Below are 22,342 nucleotides of genomic sequence, written 5' to 3'. Positions count from 1 at the left end.
CCAGCAGGATACCAGGAGCTTCTCTATGTGTGTCGAGGTGCAGTCCAGGTTCATGGAAAGGAACGGGGTAGATGGAGACCAGAAATAAAGAGACACGAGAGAAGCTGGAGACCTTCCCTGAGGGTGGGGGACTGGCTATGAAGAGCCAACAGCCTGGTGGGACATGCCAGTGATATGTTTTGGCAGATGACTGTGAGGTTTGTGCTGAGTGAATCCAGGGCCAACACTCACCCTGAGGAAGAGGGACCACCCAGGCCTACAGGTAACTCTGGACATTGCAAGCTCCTGAGAAATGGGTGCCCCCAGTCTCCAATCACTAGCTAGAGCAGCATGCTCACACATCCAAGTGACCCCAGCTTAACCTGGACTCTGTGGAGGCAGAGCCCACACAGCAATGGCTCAAGAATGTGTGGGAGGCTGCCCAGTGAGACAGGGTCATCCTATTTATGGTACTAGCTCCTGGGGTTAGGAGTGCAGGAGTGACTGATGAGACAGCCCTCCATCATGTCTTCCAGCACCCAGTGTGTAGCATTGGTCCTCAGAGATTAAAAACGCAAGACACATGGTCTTGTTCTGGGTGAATTCTGAAGGTTCTGGAAGTAGGGCCAGTGCTTCTCAACCCTCCTGATGACAGACTCTAGCCCTAGACTCTTCCTGCTGCCCACCCTTATCCTCAGTCTCAGCTAGATCCTTAGTGCTCAAAGCCATCACCCAGACCTCCAAAAGTGTGTTGGGCCTGAAGGCTGTAACTTTCCCAGATGGGCCTATCATTGTTACTGCTACTACGGAGAGTGGGAAGACAGGTTGAAAAAAAACAGGCCCCCATCTCAGGCACTCCACTGTAGTGTTGGAGTCCAGGGTATGGCTGATGTCTCTCTCCTCCCCCTCCCCCTCTCCTCTCCCCTTCCCTCTCCCTCTCCCTCTCCCTCTCCCTTTCTCTCTCTCTCTCTCTCTCTCTCTCTCTCTCTCTCACACACACACACACACACACACACGTTTCCCTTGTACTCATTGTGGTCTCCCAGGACTTTCTGAGCTTCTTGTTAGGCCTGTGGGTGTTTTTACTCCAGTCACAAGAGCTCCTCTCACACTGCAGTAGTCCCAGAGAGGGGTCTCCATAGCTCCAGGACCCTATTTGCAGAGAGCTTTCTCTAACCACTCAAGTGCCCAGGTCATGGAGCTCCACAGCCTGGAAAAGACTGCCTGACTTCGAGGCCTTCAACAGCCCTACCTACATTTCCCAGGAGTCAGGGCAGAAGTGCACCCCCCCCTTTTGCACAACACTATCAGTCACCATGGAGAACCCAAAAGTTCCTGCCTCCAGGAAGCAGACCTGCCCAGACAACCTCTCCAAGCCAGCACAGCCAATAGGATGGCATCACCCACTTCTGTTACACAGGGGAAGCAGAAGTTTGGTACCAGCAACCATTTAATAGCCACATTTCGTCAATGAACAGCACCATATATAATGTTCCCTGTCTGTTGTGTTCTGTCCCATGTGCTGGTCAGCAGTCCCAAGTGGGATTGACACCATCAAAATGGAACTAGTCCAAACAAGGTGTGCAGCCATACCAGGCTTCACAGCTCACTGCTTCTTCTGGGCTCCTATCTCACTTTCTGCTTCTGAGACACCATGAGATGAAGTGTTTTTCCCATGTCATGCTCTCTGCTGTGAGGTTCTGCCTCCCTGAGGGCCAACCAAAGCTATGGGGGCCAAGTGATCAGACACTGAAAGCTCTGAATCTGTGAGCCAAAAGAAACCGGTCCTCCTTTAAGCTAATTTTCTCCAGGATCTCTCCACATTCATGGAAGGCTAGATAACAGGATGCTTGTTCTGACCACACCCAGGACAAAGACTCCCACAGTTCTGAAAAGTAGGAGGGATACGCCTCCCTGCTTTAAAGTCTGGAGGTTTGGGGGGCTCAAATATAATTTCTATGTGGTTTCTGAAAGACGTTCTTCATAGATAAAAAGAACTTGAATCTATGCGCCTAGTCCAGGACTCTTTCAAGGAACCTACTAGAAGATTCACATGACTCACAAAGGCAAGATGGCTTCTTTGTCACCATTCTTGGTGGGCATCTCACGAACCAGCAGGACCCAGCATAGCCAGTGGAGCTTTCTGACCCAGGACAAAGGATGAGGTTGACCTTGGGGATGCCAGGTGTCTCTGACTCCAGGCTACTAAGCCCTTTAACCTCCCCGGGTCATCTTTCTGTTCTCTGTCAGCCCAGCCACCCTTTGTAGTCTTTTAACCCACCCCAGTGTGGCTGTGAGTGGAGCACAGTGCCTTGTTCACTCTTCCTTGCACTTGTGGAGGTAAAGTTCATATGCTCTTTGTTTTTTGGGGGTGGGAGTGGGGGGCCGTAGCGAACTTTATTGATGGTATTCAAGAGAGTACGGAGGGCTCCTAGGCCCCTCCTGTTATTATGGGGGTCTGGGATAGAAATTGTGAGGGATATGTTCAGTGTTGGGTGCCGAGTTGGGACAGGGACTCCTCAGCAACTGAGGGCCTCTCTCTTGCTCTCAGTGTCCTTGCTGAGGTGGGTGGTCCAGGATTTCTTACTCCTTGGAAGCCATGTAGGCCGTGAGGTCCACCACCCTGTTGCTATAGCTGTATTCAATTGTCATACCAGGGAATAAACTTTACAATGTTGTTATTGAGAACAATGCCAGCCCCAGCATCAAAGGTAGAAAAGTGGGAGCTGCTTTTGAAGTCACAGAAGACAATCTGGTCCTCAATGTGTCCCAGGATGCCTTTTAATGGGCCCTCAGATGCTTGCTTCACTACCTTCTTGATGTCATCATACTTGGCAGGTTTCTCCAGGTGGCATGTCAAATCCACAATACAATGGGGAATATATTGGGGGTAGAAACACGGAAGGCCATGCCAGTGAGCTTCCCGTTCAGCTCTGGGATGACCTTGCCCACAGCCTTTGCATCAGTGGATGCAGGGATGATGTTCTGGGCAGGCGGCCATCATGCCACAACTTTTCAGAGGGGCCATCCACAGTCTTCTAAGTGGCAGTAATGGCACAGACCATGGTCATGAGCCCTTCCATGATGCCAAAGTTGTCATGGATGACTTTGGCCAGGGGGCCTAAGCAGTTGGTGGTGCAGGATGAATCGCTGACCATCTTGAGTGAGTTGTCATATTTCTCATGGTTCACACCCATCACAAACATGGGGGTATCGGCAGAAGGGGCAGAGATAATGACCCTTTTGGCCCCACCCTTCAAGTGCGTCCTGACCTTCTCCATGATGGTGAAGACACCAGTAGACTCCACAACATACTCAGCACCAGCATCACCCCCATTTGATGTTAGCGGAGTCTCGCTCCTGGAAGATGGTGATGGGCTTCCCTTTGATGACAAGCTTCCCATTCTTGGCCTTGACTGTGCCATTGAATTTGCCATGGGTGGAGTCATACTAGAACATGGAGACCATGTAGCTGAGGTCAATGAAGGGGTCATTGATGGCAGCAGTCTCCACTTTGCCATGTGCAGAGCAGATAGCATCCAGGGTAGCCAGGTGCCCAATACGGCCAAATCTGTTCACACTGACCTTCATTATCTTTTCTATGGGATGAGGCTGACACTACATGAGAAGATGTGGCTGTCTTTGGGACAGGGAGGAGCAGAGAGCCCCATATGCTCTTTGATTCTTCTTTACAGGGACACAGGCAGTGGAAGGATAGGTTGTAATGAGCCTTGGATTGTCCAGTTTTCTCTGGTCTTAGAAGACAGACTGTAAGTGGGAAGGAATCAGATCTCACAGCGAAGAGAATATGTGGTAAGAAAAAGCCACTCCTCTTCCTCCTCCCTGGTCCCAGGGTACCTTAGAGACTATACTTTTGGAAGCTCAGGCACAGAAGGCTTGGGGATCATTGAGCCACCTCTCTGAGCCAGCAAGACCAGATGGACTCCTGAAAAGCAGTGGCCTTGGAAACCAGTGTCCTGAGAAACCACCAGAGCTCAGGGCTCAGTCCTGGACCAGTATCCTCCAAAGTGACTTGGCTAAAGAGACCCTGGGATAAGGTCCGAGTCACTGTGGACACTAAAATGGAGCAAGACAGCCATTTGTGCTAGGGAGCAGAATGAAGTATGCTTGTGCTGGGCTAGACACATGGGTACAATTAGCTTTGCTCATAGCCCAGCGGAGTGTTCTGGAAACATAGCAGCAATGGCTGGGGCAGAACAGCAGCCAAGAAAGCTGGCCTACTGCCCTTGGCTTTGGAAGAGCCAACACTTGCAGGTCCTTGGGAGTGGGTCAGCTACTCTGAGGCCCTCTGTTTAAATCTTGCTGCAGGAACCAAGAAGCACTGTTGGGTAGGAACAGCCTACAAACCTCAGAGCTCTGTGACCCCTACAGGAGGGGCTGTCCTCCCCATACATGTATGCAAAAGTCCAAGCAACACACTAAGGGGGAAAACCTAAACACCAACAGGCTCTCAAGTAGAACCCCTAGTAAGAATTGGACCTGCTTCAAACCAAACACTAAAAACAGCCCTTTATTTACAGTTTTAGCTGTAGTCATGATGATGTAAATTTGTTATAATTCAATGCATGGGATGTGAGACCATAATAATTAAAAAAAAAGTGCCTTAGAATTACAGAATTATTTGAACACATGTAGTATGGCCCACAAATGTTTAATGGTTCTCAATGAGAACCCCAGCCATTGACAGCAGCTAGCCCATAAGAGAGGCCGATTCCTGTGGTATGCCCTGGCCAGGTGGTTGTTATGGAAACAGACCAGCACTCCAGACCCCCAGAGCAGTCAGTTTTTCCCCAGTTACCTGTGGTAACTGGGTTGTACCCCTTCTTCTTCCCCCAAGCTTCTGGTCCTGCAGTGGGAGAGACAAGGACCCTGGGACCAATCACCATCAATCTGCTTTCCCTTCCTGTACACCAGGAAATGAGGACTCATGGGATTCGTATCCCAGAGAGCACTGGGATAGAAGCAGAGCCACACAAGGATTGTACCCTGCTGGACTTTTCCACTGGTTTCTAAAAACTTGATCTCCTTAAGCTCAGAGCACAGAGCATCAAAACTGGAAATATTCTGCTCAGTGGCTTTAGTATTCAAGGGGAATCCAACGATCGGGGATAATTTGGATTCTTCAGAGGATAACTCTGTGGTGCTGATGAGGATTATACCTGGCAAGCAGAGGACAGGGATGCTAGACAAGTGTTAATAACATGATTCATAAATGATCCCATTCAATGTTCCTGTTCGGTGACCTCTGGAATTCACACTGAGGAGGAAGGAATCCATTCATAAGAACCTAGGACTCGAGCTCACTTAATTTAAACGCAAGGCCTCCAAGTGTGGTTTTGTTCCATTTCGATATACAATGGATGCTACAAGAGCATGCAAACCAAATGTGTGTACTTTTTTCTGTAATTTCCTGAAAACTCCTAAGCTGGGGCTTATGAGCAGCCCTACTCCCAGATTTTAAAGTCTCTCTGAATCCATCCGTACTCATGTCTGTCATATGTATGTCAATTACTGACACGCAGCTGTGACCAAAACAGCTGGAAGGACACTTGAAAAGGAGGATGGAGTTCCTTGCTCCCAGCCTACAGAGGGTTCAGCCCATTGACTTTTGGCCTCCTGTGCTCAGGCAGAATGTCACGGAAGAAGCAGCAACTGCCTGAGACTGCTCTTTGGTTCTTGGTGGACCCAAAGCAGAGAACAAACAAGGACAGGACCACTGACAAGGAAACCCAAAGAACCTGACCTCGGTGCCTGACTTCCTCTGGCTATGTGCCACCACCCGAAGTTCCTAGGACTGCCCAAAGTAGTCTTACTAGTTTGGAACCCAGCCTCAAACAAATGAGCCTGTGGTGGAGACATTGTATGTGCAAATTGTAGAGCCATGTCTTCATACACATTCTATGTAGCCCTTAAGAGTCACCAATAAAGGATTCCTGCCCTCTCTGAAACTCAGACATATCAAAAGATGTACCCTGGAACCACAGAATCCATGCAAATCGGCACGGGACAAACCCTCATCGATAACCTCCATGGAACAATAGAGGAAAGCTCCTTCACAAAGGTCACCCTCAGATGTCTGTGGACTTTCTAGAACACAGCTAGAGCCCTCTCCTCTGTCACTGCCTAGACTAGGGCTATTATCATGCTCTTTGTCTCATGGGAACCATGCAGGCTACATAGGATGTGGAGGAGTAGAAGCATCTGCCTAGTCCATGGCAGGTGCTCAGACAATGGTCTTGACAGCTGGGTAGGGCTTCAGACGGGGAGCACAAGTGATCACCCTTCAGCCCATCCTGGCACGGGAGGGTGATGAGCCAGTTACAAGCCCCAGTCCTTGAGGTCTGTCTGTGAGGTCTGGAGGAAGGTGCCCCTGTGCGTCCTGTCTGCCCTTCTTGGCATTTCTTTGATTCCTGGATCCTGCCTCAAATCCCACAGAGTCTACAGCTTGAGTCTTCCCAGGCCCCGGTAGAGCTGCCCTTAGCACACACCCAACCTAGAGATTGCTAGTGATGGTGCCTTTTAAGCTCTAACAGCTGGAAGCAGAGCAGCTGGAAAGCAAATCTATTTGTTCATCACTTGTGGAGGGAGCATCTGTCATGAGCCAAATTCCAAGGAGGATCTGTCACATGCATGGCCTCTGCCTCACACAGAGTTCTCTGGAAAAGAGGCAAAGGGCCAACACCCATGGGCAACATTTGCCACAAGCTCAGAGAAGCAGCTGAGGACTATGAAATGCTAGGATATCTAGGACAATGCTGGGATATCTTAATGGGGTGGCAGATGCCATGGAGGAAGGCACCCAAGGGCAACGCAGTGAAACACAAGGCCAGAGGGAAGCATTCGGGCTCTAGCGGAGAGAAATCTGGCCTGTAGCCCTGGCTCCATTTCCAGGGCTGCATGTGCAATTCTCTGCTCCCTGTCAACTGCATCCAACCCTTGGAAGCTGCTGATGGCACCTTTGCCGTCCAGAGTTGCTGGAATTGGTTTAACTTCAAGGGGAAGAAGCATCTAGGGACTGCTGTCTGGAGGAGGGAGGCAGTGCACGCAGGATCCTCGAGCCAGCCCTCTGGTTACAGCAGCAGGACATTGGCTGAATTGTTCTTCTGGACCACCTCTCCTACAACAACGACTCTTTATTTTATTACATTTTACATGTGGCGGTCTTGGCTGCATGTATGTTCATATGTCCATGTTCATACCTGGTGCTGGAAGAGGCCCTGAGAGGGTGTCAGTTTCCCTGGGGCTAGAGTTAAGAATGGCTGTGAACCATTGTGTTGGCAGTGAGAACCGAATCCCGGTCCTCTGGAAGAGCAGCCAGTGCTCTTAACCTCTGAGCCCCACAGCAACAGCAGCACTCACAGGTCCCAGAACCTTTCCTCCTCGTCCCTTGAGCAACAGTGTCCCATGGGTACCAGTCTCTGGATGCCCAGCCTCCCTTCCTGGTTTCCTCAGTCCTGCCCACATCTCTGGGGGAGGCTCCCCTTTGTGGATGTTGTTCAGTTTCCCAGTTTAAAGGTCCCTGTGAACACAGAGGCTGGCTCTTCCCCCATCCACACCCTCAGCCTGACAGTGACAGTGACAGTGACAGTGACTCACAGGTCACCATAAATGTGCTCAGGGGGTTGAGTATCTCCTCTTCCCAAGCTCTCAGAGGGGTGCACTCTTGTCTCCCAAGTCTCCATAAAGAAGACAAGGGAAAGGTGGGATCCATGCCTGCTCAGTGACGAGGTGTCATCAAAACTGGGCTTGGTGTGCCTTGGTCATTTCTGAAAGCAACTGTATACTCTCCTCACTACTTTTGGAGATTGGGGGGGGGGAAGGGGGTGGTGTGCATGAGGTATACTCAGAGGAGGATTTAAAGGAAAAGAAGCTCAAGCAAGCCCTGAGGAACCTGGAAGAAGGTTGGCTGAGCCATCTTTGGAGAACCGAACAGAGGCAGACAGACAGCTGGGCAGAAGTGCTAGACTTGGGAAACTGAGCTCTGTAAGAGATATGGGCTGCCGTTAGAGTAAGCGGCATTCACGGGGAGATAGGAGTCATAGACTGCAATGTCTGAGAAAGAAAGCACAAGGAGAGAGAGAGAGAGAGACCTGAGGACAGCCTCCAGGGCATCAGGAACTCCAGCAAGAAAGGGGTAGGCACTAGACAGGAAAAGCACAGAGGGACAGCCCAGGTTCCACCTGCCTTCCCAGAAGGTATGCACAAACCCCTTGGTTCAGAACTTTAGCCCCAAACTCACTCTTGGAGCCCAAATGTGAAGGAAAGCTGCTCGAGCCCCAGGCAGCTCAGGATGAACACCAGAATCATGGCTAAGAAATCCAGAGCCCCAGGAGGGAGAAGTTCGAGAAAAGGGAATTCAGCTGGTGTGACAGCGATCACTTTATTGCAGCAACACCTACAAGAAGCAAGCCTTCTCATTCCCTTTGCTTTCTGGCTCCAAGTAAACAATTGCTGACCCAGGATGCCTTCCCACCAAGGTGATATTTTGCCCCACATCTTCCGCCTGTGTGTGGGCGGGCGGCTTTCCATTCCAGACATGACCTTATCTTTTTTCTTACCTCTTGATTTCCTCTTGTGAAACACAGACTGCCAGGCAATGACCAGGGTGAAGAGCAGAACACTGAGGATCCCCACGCAGCACACAAGGACAGCGTACACATAGAGATCTGAAAGGCAGGTTGTTTTAAAAGTTAGCTCAGAATGAACCACTACAAGAACTTCAAATGCAAAAAAAAAAAAAAAAAAACAAAAAAACAAAAAAAAAAATGCACCAGAGGAAAACCTTTAGGTCGAGTCTAAGGGGCAGAGTGCCTAGACTTGTCATCAGAAGCATCCTCCCTTTGTGTAAGCCTTGAGGGCCAGGGATACAGCTCAGAGGCCGGTCACCCACCCGGCATACACGTTCAGTCATTAGAGAAGGTAAATTTAATTCACTGTAAGCGAAAACTCTGTGAACAGCTGCACGAAGAAGGAGAAAAGTCAAGCTGCAGTTTTGGAGGAAACACTGTAAGTTCTTCCATGCTTTTAGAGTTGCCCAACATTTTTGTTTAAGTTAAACTGAGTAGATTTCTGATCCTGGCTACTTAGAACTTTGAACTAAAAATGAAGTGTAGTTGTTTCTCTGTGTCTCTAGTTTCCACATCCACAAATTGAATCAATCATGGATTAAAACTATTATTTAAAAGATAAAAACCACAACATTGGGGGCTAGAGAAATGGTTCAGTGAGTAAAGTACTCATTGCTCTTCCAGAGGACTCGGGTTTGGCTCTCAGCACCCACATGGTGGATCACAATCGTCAAACTCTACTTCTACAGGAACCAAACCCTCCACTGGCCTTCGAGGGCACTGCACACATATAGAGCATAGATATACATGCAGGGAAACATTTATGTACACAAATATAAATAAATGTAGAGGTTATATGCAAATGCTACAGGAATTCCTGTAAGGTACTAACATATCTGTGAATTTTGATATCTTTGGGTTGGAGATGTCATGGCACATAATACCCATGGATATTGAGGGGAAAGTCTAAGTAGGAAGTGCCATAGGACAAGGGCAAGTTTTTTTTTTTTAAATGGGACAGTCTCTCTAGATAGCGCACGCAGCCTATCTTGAGACTTGTATATTGCAGATGACTTTTACTAACAGTTAAAGAGAGTTGGCAGATGGGTGGGCAGAAAGAAGGGTTTCCCACCAGGATCCTGGAGCTACAGTGGAAGCAGAGGGGAGTTGGAAGAAGAGTTCTAAGTGCAAGAATGAAGCACTGTGGGGAGGTTCTTTAATGCATCAAATGCTCTTCATAAGCAACCATCGGGTCTTCCCACCCATGCTACTGGGAAAGTCCTGATGGAAGCCAGGTTACTGTGGATGGAAAGTCACGGGATGTAAGGAGCTCTAATTGAAAAGAGAATGGCCTTTCCCTGGTAGTAATGTCCAACTGCTTTTGTACAGAAGCACATGTGTCCTTGTGTGGGTCTTTAATGACTGGTAGAGTGGATTGGTTAGAGAGGATAGGCTTGTGCCTCCATTTCAACAATGTGAAACTCAACAAGGGGACTTGTGGATTCTGAGAGAGACAACTCATGATCAGCTGAGGTCACAGATGCAGACTGAGGACAGGATACCAGGATACAGGACAGCCCAAATCCTGTGACCTCCCACAGCCAGTCCCGATTTATTAACTCTTGGGCATATTACCCCAGGAACTTGGCTGGTATGAATTTTTAAAAAGTGGTAAATAACCCAATTGCCTTGCTGGGCCAGACAGAACTGGGGCAAACGGAGACAAAGCCCGTCTCTAAGGGATTCAGATGTGAGCCCCCATAAAAAGACAGGGTAATTTGGCTTCTATTTTGTTCTTGGATGGGAAGAGAAAACTGTCTTACTGTTTCTATGCCCCAGGATGAAAGCATCCTCATCTGCCTGTCTGCTCATTCATGTTCTCTCTCGATGGTTTCTAGACTGAAGGGACCACGGAGGAACAAGGCTTCAGGCGATCTCTGAGGTTTATCATTCTCAATAGGCGTGCCTATACACAGCACACACATCTGGGGCCTGCTCTACTCTAGTGGGAGGCAAAGAACTCAAGGTGTAGTTGTAGTTTCTGATCTTGCTTAGACATGGCTCTCCACAGGCAGCTGTGGCTGCACAACTGGCCACTCTGTAATGCTCTGTTGCTCCAAGTGCAGAAGCTCTGGGGGGGCAATGCACACACAGCAGCGGGCTCCACCCATCTGCACGTGGGTCTTCATGCACGGGTTGCAGTGGATACGTTCTCCTCAACCCTTGGAGCTTTAGAATCCTTCAAAGGTGTCACTTCCCATGCAGAGAAAAACGGCACATCCATTGTCCCTGGACCAGGCAGCACTAGAGACTGGGAAGCCCTCACTGTGTCTTCCATGACAACCATTTCTTTTACTCCATAAAGGATGGCAAACCTGTTCAAAACAGTGACTCTGCTACTGAACCCAGTTTTCTTTACAGGCAAAGGCTAACCAAAAGCCAGTGTCACAAAACCAGAAGCCACCAGTGTCACCTTTTCACAGTGACAGTGTAGGCAAGTTGCCCTGTGTTCTAGGCATTGTTCTCAGGCTGGCATGCTGGCCTGAGGTCACCTTATTGTCACATCTGATCTATTTATAAAAGATGGCCCAAAAAAGTTTCAAAACTCGAGCCTAACCAAATAACACTGTCTGAAGAGTGAAATTAAACCTTTAGACCCAAACTCAACAAAACTTCTGCACTTAACTAAGTCTAAACCCAGCTTTTAAATACTACATGGGAGGGAGGCTGGGGCATGTGGCTTGATGATAGAGTGCTCATAGTATGCATGAGGCCGTAGGTCAGTTCTTCAGCACCCAAAATGAATGAATGAATGAATGAATGAATGAATGAATGAATGAGTGAATGAATGACTACATAGGACTGAGGATTTAGCTTCATGGTAAAGTACAAGCACAGACTGTGTAGGGTACTGGACTTCATTCTGTCCAAATAAATAAACCAATGAATAAATAAATGCGAAGTAAATGAATATATAAATTACAAACATTATTTATAACCACACACTCAACAGCAATAGAAAACATCACATTCTAGTCCCTAAATCTGTTTGTGATTTTGCCTTTTGCCACTGAACTGCTAAAGGCACCACTGCCATTTATAGACAAGCTGGAAAAAAAAATCCAGGTCTCTCCAAAGCAGATGGCGGGGCCAGCAGGCTTCAGGGGCTGTGCACACCACAGGGAGGCCAACACAGGGTGACAATATTACTGTGCCAGCTTCTGCCCATCCTCCCAGACTGCCAACTGAGCCAGACAGGACAAAGTACCTGTTGCCTGGCAACCCAACAGACTATGCAGAGCTGCTTTGAAACTGGGTGACCCAAGCATTCCTTTACACAACCAACCCCCTCCCCACCCCCGAACTCCACACGCACCACAGCAGCAGTCAAGAAAGCCAGGGTCAGTGTTCTATCTATGTTTCCAGTTCAAAGGCAAGAGCCTGGGGAATTGCTGTTCCGGCAATAAAACTCTGTGTACTTCCACTATTTTTTAATGCAGTCTGTAATACCATCTTGCTCAGGGCAAAATACCTGAGTGATAGCCCTGAGGGATTTTAACTCACTCCAATATCTCATCAAGAGCCCTGACAATCAATGCTTGTTTTGTTGGGCAGGCACACAGCCAGGCCTAGCTAAGCCCCAGGAGGGTGGATATCTGTCTACAACCCACACTGAAGCTCTTCCAATCAGGAACAAAAGGGCAAAAGGCCTGCGATCCTGTGCCAGAGAGTTTCAACTACATCCTTGACCTTGCCAAAGCAACAGTGGGCTAAAAAGGCAGAACACGGGGACATTGCCTCTGCTGCTGCTGCTGCTTCCAGTAACATGGCCACCACCTCCACCTCCTTTGCACAGGGAAAGAAGGCATAGAAGCAGCTACCCTGGAGTGAGCTTCCTTAGAGAATCCTGCAGACATGTCCACCTCTCCAGGCCTGCTAGCACCAGTGCTCAAGACAGCATTGGAGACATAGATAAAGCTCTGCCAGGCTGCCTCAATTTTACTCAATTGCAAGGAGAAGAGAAAACCTTGTTCCTTTTCCCCACAGCTTCTCCCTATGGGGAAGAGAGCCACTTTTATCTCTGCCCAAGAGGAAGTCAAATGAGAGACAGAGGGCGAGGGAACCAGGGACTGCTTTGCTTGGAGAAAGTTATAAAAAAAAAGAAAAAAACAACTATGAAGTATAGAAAAAAGCTCCAAAATACAAAGATGCATTATTGGATAAAATGTGATCTGAAAAGAAAAAAAAAAAAAAAACCCCAACTACTTATAACTATTAAACTAAGCAGTAAGTCCTGGCAAACTGAGTGGTTACGTCACAGTGTATGGTTAGCCAATCATGTTCACAATTAGAAAGGAATTTTTCAAAGATATATGGTGTCTTTCTAACAGGCTACTGGAAAAGTAGCTTTGAATCTCTATGCTTTCCCTATAAGATTAATTATTCCTCCTCCTCTCCTCCTCCTCCTCCTCCTCCTCCTTCTTCTTCCTCTCTCTCTCTCTCTCTCTCTTTCTCTCTCTCTCTCTCTCTCTCTCTCTCTCTTTCTCTCTCTCTCTCTCTCTCTCTCTCTCACACACACACACACACACACACACACACACACGTGGTAGTGAGGCCAAACACACACCTGTTACTAGATCCTTTGACCAGCCCATTCTTCATCAATCAACCCAAAGGCTTCACAAGATGGAATCCTTCTAAAGGTCCTGCCTTGCCCCCTTGATGTCAATAACTCTGCCTGAGAAATTAGAGTGCATGATGTCATTGCTTCTGGTCACATTCCTCAGTTACTTTGCGATGACCCTTTCTCTACTGTCCTTTCTTTGAGGCAGAGACCTATAACCTCTCTTACGGAGGGGGGGGTCTTCTGATGTGGGGGCTGTTCTGTGCATTGTCTCTATTCTTAGGCTTTTCATGGCATGCCCACACTTGAGGCAACCAAAACTGTCCCTGAAACCAGCAAATGTCCCCTACAGTGACAGAGCATCACCACTGTTGGAAACTCCACTCCAAGACTCATACTTGAATGGATGCCAGAGGTTTGTGTTATACCAAGTGTCTTGGAGATTCAAATCATGTTACAGAGTGTGTCAATACTAGATGTACAGTCCTTCCCAACGCATAAGGGACCATCTCAGAGTTAATCCTGCATTCAAGACAAGCTCCAGGGTAGGACTGCCTCTGAGCAGTCTCAGAGGCCATGAATTCTAGCCTGCAGCAAGCTGGAGTCAAATGGGGAAGTATGCACACGTTTCCACCTACATCAGAATCTCTCTGGATGGTCAAGCATCCCTGTTTTTTAAAGCCCCCTGTGTGATTCTAACATGAGGTGAAGATAACTTGCATATAGCTTTCAAACTTTTTAGAACCCCAAACTTCTAAAGCAACCAGAAATTAAAGGCAATTCTGGTGGATGTATTCTTTAATGGCACATCCCTAGGAAGACCTTCCTCAGTATCACCTAGGAGAAGTACAGGGCAGTGAAACAAGGAAACAAATGGAAGTGGGCAGAGTAAGATTTTCACCCCCACTTGTCCACTGTGGAGGATACCACTCGTAATTACCATTTCACTCCTGCAAAGATCAGTCCAGGATATAACTTGATGCTATGAAAACACTAAGAGACTTGAATCCTTTCTTTCTCTTTTTCTATCCCTTTCTTTCTGGCTAGAAATGAGGCTGCATCAAGACACCAGACTTACCTTCAAAAAATGCCCAAGTCACCTTCTTTTTCTCAAATGATGAATCTTCGCCAGCTTTGAGGGAGATCACTGTAAGCACAAAGATACAAGATAACATGACGCACGGCAACTCACAGCCCTGACCCACACTGTAACCCCACAAATGCTGCCATACGGTACTGATGTCACTTAAATTTATAAAGTCTACATTGACAAAACTGCCTTAAGTCTTCACAACCCAGATACCAAGGAGAAAAATAATGGCTTCCACCAAAAGTGGAGAGACCTGGGCCTCGGAACAGGCAAAGAAAGCTGTCTGTGTTTAAAAGCCAGAGAATGGCAAAGCCAAAGTATAGCCTAATGGAAGTCATGCCTGCCCCACATACTTTCAAATATAAAGAGTTTATTGATGAGTACCAAAACCAAGTAACCATTTCCTTTGTGAGTTTAGTATTTTCCATTGCCCAGTGCTCAGTATTTATTCCTAGACAGAAGCACCTGGAGTCCTGAATTGGCAGGAAGAGGCCCTGAGACAATTCTGTATGGAAGACACTGCTATAAGACAGCAGGCTCCTTCTCCTGAGATTATTTCACCTTCTTTTACTTGATGGTTGGTCAAAGGACTTACTCTGTGTTCAGTAGAACAAGTTGAGTTATAGTGTGTAAGACCTTGAATACCACTCTAGGGAACTAAACAGACAACAATATCAGGGGGTGAGCTGATTGTCGGACAGAACTTTCTGTGTTGACAGAAATGTTTCATGTGAGTGTTGTCTGGGTCAGCAGCTATTGGCTACCTGTGGCTACTGAGCACTTGAAATGTGAATAGTCTGGCCAAGACAGCGTGCCTTTAACCGCAGCACTCAGGAGGCAGAGGCAGGCAGATCTCTGTGAATTCAAGGCTAGCCCGATCTGCACAGCTAGTTCTAGGACAGCCAGGGTTACACAGAGAAACCCTGTCTCAAAAAGCAAAATATTGAATTGAATTAAATTTTAGTAATTTAGATTTAAATTGCCAATTGTGATCTGTGGCTACCAACTGAAGAGCTCTAGACAAGAAAATCAAGGACTTGACTTTTAGAAAGGCAGGTCAAATGCAGAAGGCATCGGCACAAGAGACGAGCAATGAGACAGAGACAGGCTGCCTGTTCATTTCGTGTTATTGTGACTCCTATATGCGTCTGAATTATTGTTGCTATAGATATCAATTCTTAACTTGCTACCCTTTTGTCTTTGGGACCATTATTGGATATTTAGTTTTAAAGTGTCTTCCAGACAGCTGATCTTCTCTTTCTGTGTGTCCACCCTATTTTTTCTTTTCATTTATGGCATTTTTCAGCTCAGGATTATTTGTCCAATTCTTCTTCATACACCCCAGTTCTCCAATGGATCCTCCAGTTTCTCATCTAACGTCCTAACCAAGCTAGCGATCAAAGCTAACAGCCGTGCCTGACAACTTCCATAGCAAGTATGACCCACAGACGTGTTCTTCCCATCTGGTTTTGATTTTGACATTGTCTCAGTATGCCTGAGAATTTTTCCAGAGGGAACGTCAGACGTGGTTAGGAAGAGCACAAAGTCTCTAGAGAAAGAAGTCTTCCATTTCCTGAGAGCATGGTGAAGAGTAATGTTTGCCTTATCCATTCAGGGTCTGAACTGCTTAGGAACTATCTTTTTTTTTTCAGTCTGGCTGTTTCTTGCTTTGGGTTTAGTTCCTTGGGGTTCCACAGCAGGAAGCCTGGACTGTTTGTCACAGTCCACACAGGTTTCATACCACGTTCAGGAACACCCCAAACTCATTTGCCTTCTAACCATCCTGGCCGTCACTTTCTCTGTCGAGCAGTTGCAGAGAAACTTCCAGAAGGCTTGTGTGTCTGATGACTGAATTCCTTCTCTGTTCGTCTTTGTCATCTCTGACCCTGTCTAAGAACAAGTGTGAGAACTGTCGTGTATAAGCTCACAAGTAGCTATGTTTGCGACTGAAGAAATTACTCAGTGGTTAAGAGCACTGCCTGCTCTTCCAAAGGAACCAGGCTTAATATCCAGCCCCCATGTGGAGGTACACAATATTCTAGAACTTCAGTTCCAGGGGGTCTAACACCCTCTTCTGGCCTGTATGGGAATCAGCTACACACATTGCACACAGACCTAGCTTACAGGCAAAGTACTCATATACATAAAATTAAAATTAAGAAAGCAAATGTACAATCGGGGAACACATAGAGTTGCTGTTCATGAGGCAAAAATTCAGAGATTTCTCTCCCCTCCCCTAAAGGAAACTTGTGTCACTCTCATGACCTTTCCCTGGAAATTGGCAAGTAGTGTATGTGTGTGAGCTTGAGCATTGTATGTTTGCGTGCACACATGTGCTCATGCATGCATATGCATGTGCTCATGAGTGTGTGTGTGCGTGTGTGTGTGTGTGTGTGTGTGTGTGTGTGTGTGTGTGTTGTGTGTGTGTGTGTGACAGAAAGCAGCCTGGCACTCCTGCAATGAGATTTCATTGCACACATACATGCTCTTTAGTGTGTGTTTATGTGTACGTATGAACTATATTATCAAAACTCAACTTCCCCTTCCTGTTCAATTTTTCTTAATCCAGAACTCCTGTATTCTACTGACTGACAGAGCAACCAAGCACCAGAACTTAAAACAATAAGCATGTGATTCTTGCAGGCTGTGGTGCAGTATGAAGGGGCTGGTGCACTTTAAGTGAGACAGTCATGTTGGAGAGGTGGGGAGCAGATTGGAGTGGAGGAAAGAGGCAGTAGGGAGGAATATATAGGGGAGACTTGAGCTTGGGGCTCAAGGTCCGAAGAAGTCTGATGTGCGGTCTACTCTGCAAGTTATCCATGTAGTTTGTCCCCTGAAACCATCCATCCATTTCCTGGACTACACTGAGTAGTTTTCATAACAACCTTAATCTTTGTCTATCAAGCCTGGGAAAGAACGCTCCGTGAAATCCTGAAGGAGGCAGCGCAGAGTGGATGTTAAACACCCTCTGAGTAGCTTAGCTTTAGAAGGTCAAATGTGCCCATCATGGTCCAGGGACCACCACTCCAGTGTGGTCCAGGAGTTGGCAGCATCAGTATTACCTAGCAATTTGTCACAAGTGCAGAACTACTGTCCCTATCCCAGGTCTACAGCCCCAGAGTCAACTGAGAGCCTAGTGAGTCCTGTGTAAAACACGAAGCAGGAGCTGAAGAAGGCAGAAGAATCAATAAAGTATGTGCCATGCAAGCATGGGACCCGAGTTTTGATCTCCAGTACCTCTGTGAGAGCTGGGAGGACTTAGCGCTAGTACCCTGCTATCTGGAAATAGTAATGAACTGGTCCTGACCAAATCCTCATCTTTACACCCAGAGACTGATGCATCTCCCAGCCCTCTTCAGAAAAGCTTCTGTGGACAGTGCGTGATGGATTAGTACAGAGAACCACAACTGGTCACACACAGAGAATAAGAGGCCATGCTGTGCTCTGTTCTCTATGGGACATCTATAGCATATCCCTCCCCCAACAGCTCAGGAATTACTCTAGAAGAAGGAAGAGATACCTGCAGCAGAACAGTATTTTCCAGACAGGGCAGAGCCCACTGCACATAATAATTCACAGCAGCCGTGTGTGCAGGCACAGGACCTATACAGGATCAAGCTAGCCAAAATCCCAGGATGGATCAGGTCTCACAAAGTCCCAGCTCTGTCTGAGAGGCTACTGGCAATTGGTGGCCGCTGTGGGAGGGAGGTGTCAGTTTTCTTCAGGAGGTGGCCTTGAGAGGCTACCCATGCCCCAATAGATGGCCCCACATTCATGGACCTCTAGTCAGCACTGAAAACCCAGTTCAAGAAGAAGGCTGCAAGAAGTTGGCATAAGGAGGTGGGGGGGGGGCATACAGTAGAAATGAAGGGGAGGGTATGGGAAGGATGGCTTGATCAAAATATTACCATCTATGAAATTCTCCAAAAAATTTAAAAAGTAGATGGGGAAAACATCTGGGCATAGCAAAGCATGCGTGTAACCCCAGTGATAAAGTCTTATTGAAGTTCATTGGCCAGTCAGTCTAGCTGAATCAAAGGTCTTCAGGTACAGTGACAGATTGGGTCAAAAACTAAAGGTGGAAAGCAATCAAGAGAAGACATCCATCACGGACCTGTCCTCTCATGCATATGCATATATGCACACACGTTAACAAGTACAAATCCATAAACACACACATGCACACATTGGATGTTTTGAGAAGGAAACAAAGGGTATGGTGAGCCTGTGTAGATTAGCTTGAAGTGCTCAAATGCCACTTGCTGGGTGTGAGAACCCAGGCAAGCCACTGACGTGCCTGGTGTCTTAGTTTTTAAGTACCAGTGGCAGGGCAGGGGAGGCCTGCATGGGTTAGAGTGTACAGAGTGCTTCCAACCATGTCCCTGTGTCCAAATGTGTCTGAGACGTTATCAACACCTCTACCCACAGGCAGTCGGCCCCTTAAGAGCAGAATTGTTGTATTATTGACTGCTATGATTCCCATCCACACCTAGAAGGGATCTTTGCCACAGAGCCCTTTACATGGAGCAATGGCCAGACATCTAAATGGACAAAATGAAAGGGTTCTCCATCCCTCTGCTTAGCCCTGCAACTGGACTAGGTTGCCACCACCTTTAGCCAGAGCAGGTGCCCAGCAATCACTTCCATACATCTTCCAGGGAAAGAACCTGTGGCTCTGATTTAATCCAAGTTCAGGTCTCTCTGCCTCATGGTTAACTAATTCCAATCCTAAATACACCATGGTGACCCATCACAAGAAATCTCATAAACAGGGATTTTCAACCTGTGGGGACTCTCACCTGCCTTTCCAGTTCAGACAACTCATGGGAAAGTGCAGCCATTATTGCTTGGCGCTGGTAGATTAGCAACACTTATCTGCTCCCACAAGAAAGAAAGAAAAAAAAAACCTACACAGGGTCCCTGCCAGAGCTTCAGGAATTTCTCAAAGTTCTGCTGTAACTATCTTATTTCAGTTGCTAATCCTGTGCTATCTCAAGTGAATTTGACACAATGTCAAGCTATGTGTCTGAGAACACAGACTGTAAGGAAACCCGGATGTCTAATATGGCCTGTCCACAGCAAGGGCTTTGTAGTGGAGCAGCCATGGCTCTGGTCCATGCATTGATGCACCTCCCCCTGTGGCACATGTACAAGGCTGAGATAAACTGACCTTGGCCAACCTGTCCTGTAGGCACAGAGTGAAAGAGGCCTCTCTGGGGTGAAATGTGGGAAAGAGAATAGCAATACTTCTAGAAAGCATTTAGCTGGAGGCTGGCTATAGCTCAGTCAGGGGGTCAAGTACATCTCAGTATGTGTGAAACCCTGGGTTTGGTTTCTACCACCACAAAATACAAGGACCAAAAGAAAATGTGACACATTCTCCAACCACAGATTATTCACTTTGGCCCAAGACATTCTGAAAGAAGATGCACATTTTTGCAAAATTCCCTCCCAGTGAACTAGCTAGCTATCAGGAGACTGCAGGCTCTTTACCAAGAGCCAACAAGTCTGTGTATTTTGGCTATTGGTCCCCTCCCCTTATTAACCAGCTGTACAGTCAGACAGTAGGGGAGGGACAGCAAACAACCCTCCTGTCCAAATTGCTGTAATTTCTGGAACCTGACAGCTCTGTCGGGTTGTTCTGTAGATAGAGGCTGGGGCTGCATGAGGTGACAGAGGCTACACATGCCTTGGGAAGGGCTCCTCACTCAAGCTCCTGCAAGTGAGCAGCTATCACCCTCTCCTCCACCCCACCCACTGTAATTATTTATGCACTATCTTCTCTTCCATCCTGCCTGCATCCAGGAAAGTCAGGTGTAGGACCCAACTTCCAGTTGCTACAGAATGTAGGGTCTACATGGGGAGAGAGGGAGACAGGGACTCTTACTAAGCAGAGAGCCAGACGGAAGCTTTCTCCGTTCAACTGCACCAGTAGGAGAGGCTTTGATTTACTTACCACTGTGCCTATTGGTCAGTGGTTCTAAGATCAAAGCAGAGGAGAGAAATAAAGCTTGTTCCTACCCTAGTCAACTCCTGACTGCTAACTGATGCTGGAACCTGGCACCAGTAGACAGGCCCTGGGTATCTTCTCAAGGAGGAAGTGGCCCAGACAACAAAGCTGCCAGCTATTCTAGACCCTCCCCAGGAGAGCAGAATAGGAAGAAATCTAATAAGTTGTAAGGTGTACCACAGACTGCCACCTCTCTGGGAGCTGCTAGCTGAAAGCAGCCACAGCATTAAAAAAAAGAAGAAGAAGAAGAAAAGAAAAAGCTTGCAGCCCAGAGGACTCAGACAAACCAATTTTGTCTAGAAGGAGCAGAAAGTAGGTTTCAAAGAAAGAACTTTAGTCACATCCTTTGATGGGTCGTACAGGGGAATCAGTGGCCTTGAATCCTAACTTGAAAAGAAAGCCCCAAAAATATCAGTGGGGAGGGTGTGTTTCCACTGTGACTAAGTTCATGTGAGACCCTGTGCTAATGCCCTCAGTGCAGGGAGAGACTTCCAGACTTTCCGAGTCCTTCAAGGACACCAACAACAGCTGTCTGGACTGGCTGATCGCAGCCGTCTGTATTAGGGATGGTTACACATTTCATTTTGTCCAGAAACCTCACCCGTGCCCTCTTTCTTTAACAAAGAATTCAACTATTGGGGAAGTTTCAAAGACATATGTAGGTCACATCCAAGGATCAAGAGCATGACAAAGGTTGACCCACCTCAGCCTCTCTGTCTCTGCTGCTTGGCCAACTTGGCTAAAGCATTCTGTGCAGGGCATGTTGATCTCAGCTGAAGCTACCTAGTGCCCAGTAGGCAAAGCTGGGAACCATTTAACAAGCAGGACAAACAACTAACTAGTCCTTGTCAAATGAAGGTTCTCTGGCAGTGCCCCTGAGCTCCTGGGGGAGAATTTGCCTGAGTAGGGGACCTTCCTCTCAGAAGGGACAGAGGGTCCAGCTCCCAGGACCCCACGTGGAGGAGCTCTTGAGATCTTGGGAGCCTTCGGCCTTGGCCTCCTGTCCAGCCCAGGGCAGGATTTAGAACTCGAGAAAAATCTAGACAGTGCCTCCTTGGTGCACACTAAGGAGAGCAGTGTAACAGTGCCCAGGAGTGAGCCTGTCACAACGGTGTGTCCCCAAGGATTCCAAAATTCGAGGAACACTTGTCATCAGAGGAAATCTGCACAGAAGAATGTTAACTCCGGTTATAAAGGCAAACGGGGTCCAAATTTTAAAAGGATCCATTTGTCCAGAAATCTCTCCCCACTCTGAGCACCCCAGTCATCTCCTGACTGCTGGCTGATTCGTCATTGTCTTGGGGCCTGGCACTAGTAGACAGGCCCTGTGTGTCTTCTCAAGGAGGCAGTGGCCCAGACAACAAAGCCAGTGCCCTCAATTTCTTTAACAAAGAATTCAATTATTTGAGAAGCTTAAAAGACAAATTTAGGTCACATCCAAGGACCAAGAACATGACAATGGTTGACTCTTGAGCTGGGGAAACTCACCTCAGCTTGTCTGTCTCCCATTCCTAAAAAGGACTCCCTGCCCCTTTATAACTGGAGTTAACTCTCCACTTCTTAGATGCTTACTCCCCCTAAGACCACTTGCAATTGGTGAAGAATTACAGGCAGCTAGGGGGAAAAGTATAGGAAGAGATGGTCAAAACCTCAGATAAGAACCTTCGAGAATGACCCTCTCCATCCCTTCTGCTGAGAAAACACAACAGGCCAGATATTAAGGATCTCCTACGGCAGTAACAGTTGCTCTGGTTAAGATAGCAATGGCTACCGTGTGTGCTATGCGGACAGTGTTCCATAGTCTCCGAGACACTTGGGCTCTGGAAGCAACTTGCATCAGAGAAAACTTCCTCCAGGACTACCCAGCATCCCAGCCTCCCACTCCCTGCCAATCATGCTGCCTTAGAACGCATCACTACCTACAGAGTGTGTGCCAGGCACGACTGCCCCATGTATTATCTGCATCTATGTCTTGTTCCTTTGCTTGCTAGAATTCTTTTTGGTCCATTGGTCAAGGCATATTAACTTCTCGGGAGTGAAGTGGTTCTGGA

At 47.5% G+C, this 22,342-nt stretch overlaps 1 protein-coding gene and 1 pseudogene across 2 annotated transcripts in view; both read right to left on the bottom strand.

Annotated features, from left to right (window-relative positions):
- Positions 1-22,342, bottom strand: part of Vstm4 (V-set and transmembrane domain containing 4) — an 82,736-nt gene that overhangs the window by 38,200 nt on the left and 22,194 nt on the right. For both annotated transcript variants that reach the window (NM_178791.5, NM_001361602.1), the window contains exons 3-4: positions 14,270-14,338; positions 8,559-8,666 (exon numbers count right to left, since the gene is read on the bottom strand). In NM_178791.5, coding sequence (NP_848906.1) covers positions 8,559-8,666; positions 14,270-14,338 — 177 coding nt within the window. The remainder of the gene's footprint in view (positions 1-8,558; positions 8,667-14,269; positions 14,339-22,342) is intronic.
- Gm7734 (predicted gene 7734) lies at positions 2,360-3,591 on the bottom strand (annotated as a pseudogene).

This window comes from Mus musculus, chromosome 14, assembly GCF_000001635.26.
Source record: "Mus musculus strain C57BL/6J chromosome 14, GRCm38.p6 C57BL/6J".
NCBI classification, from domain to species: Eukaryota; Metazoa; Chordata; class Mammalia; order Rodentia; family Muridae; genus Mus; species Mus musculus.
The sequence above is the reverse complement of the archived record's forward strand: the minus strand, read 5'-3'. Positions and strand labels throughout refer to the sequence as shown.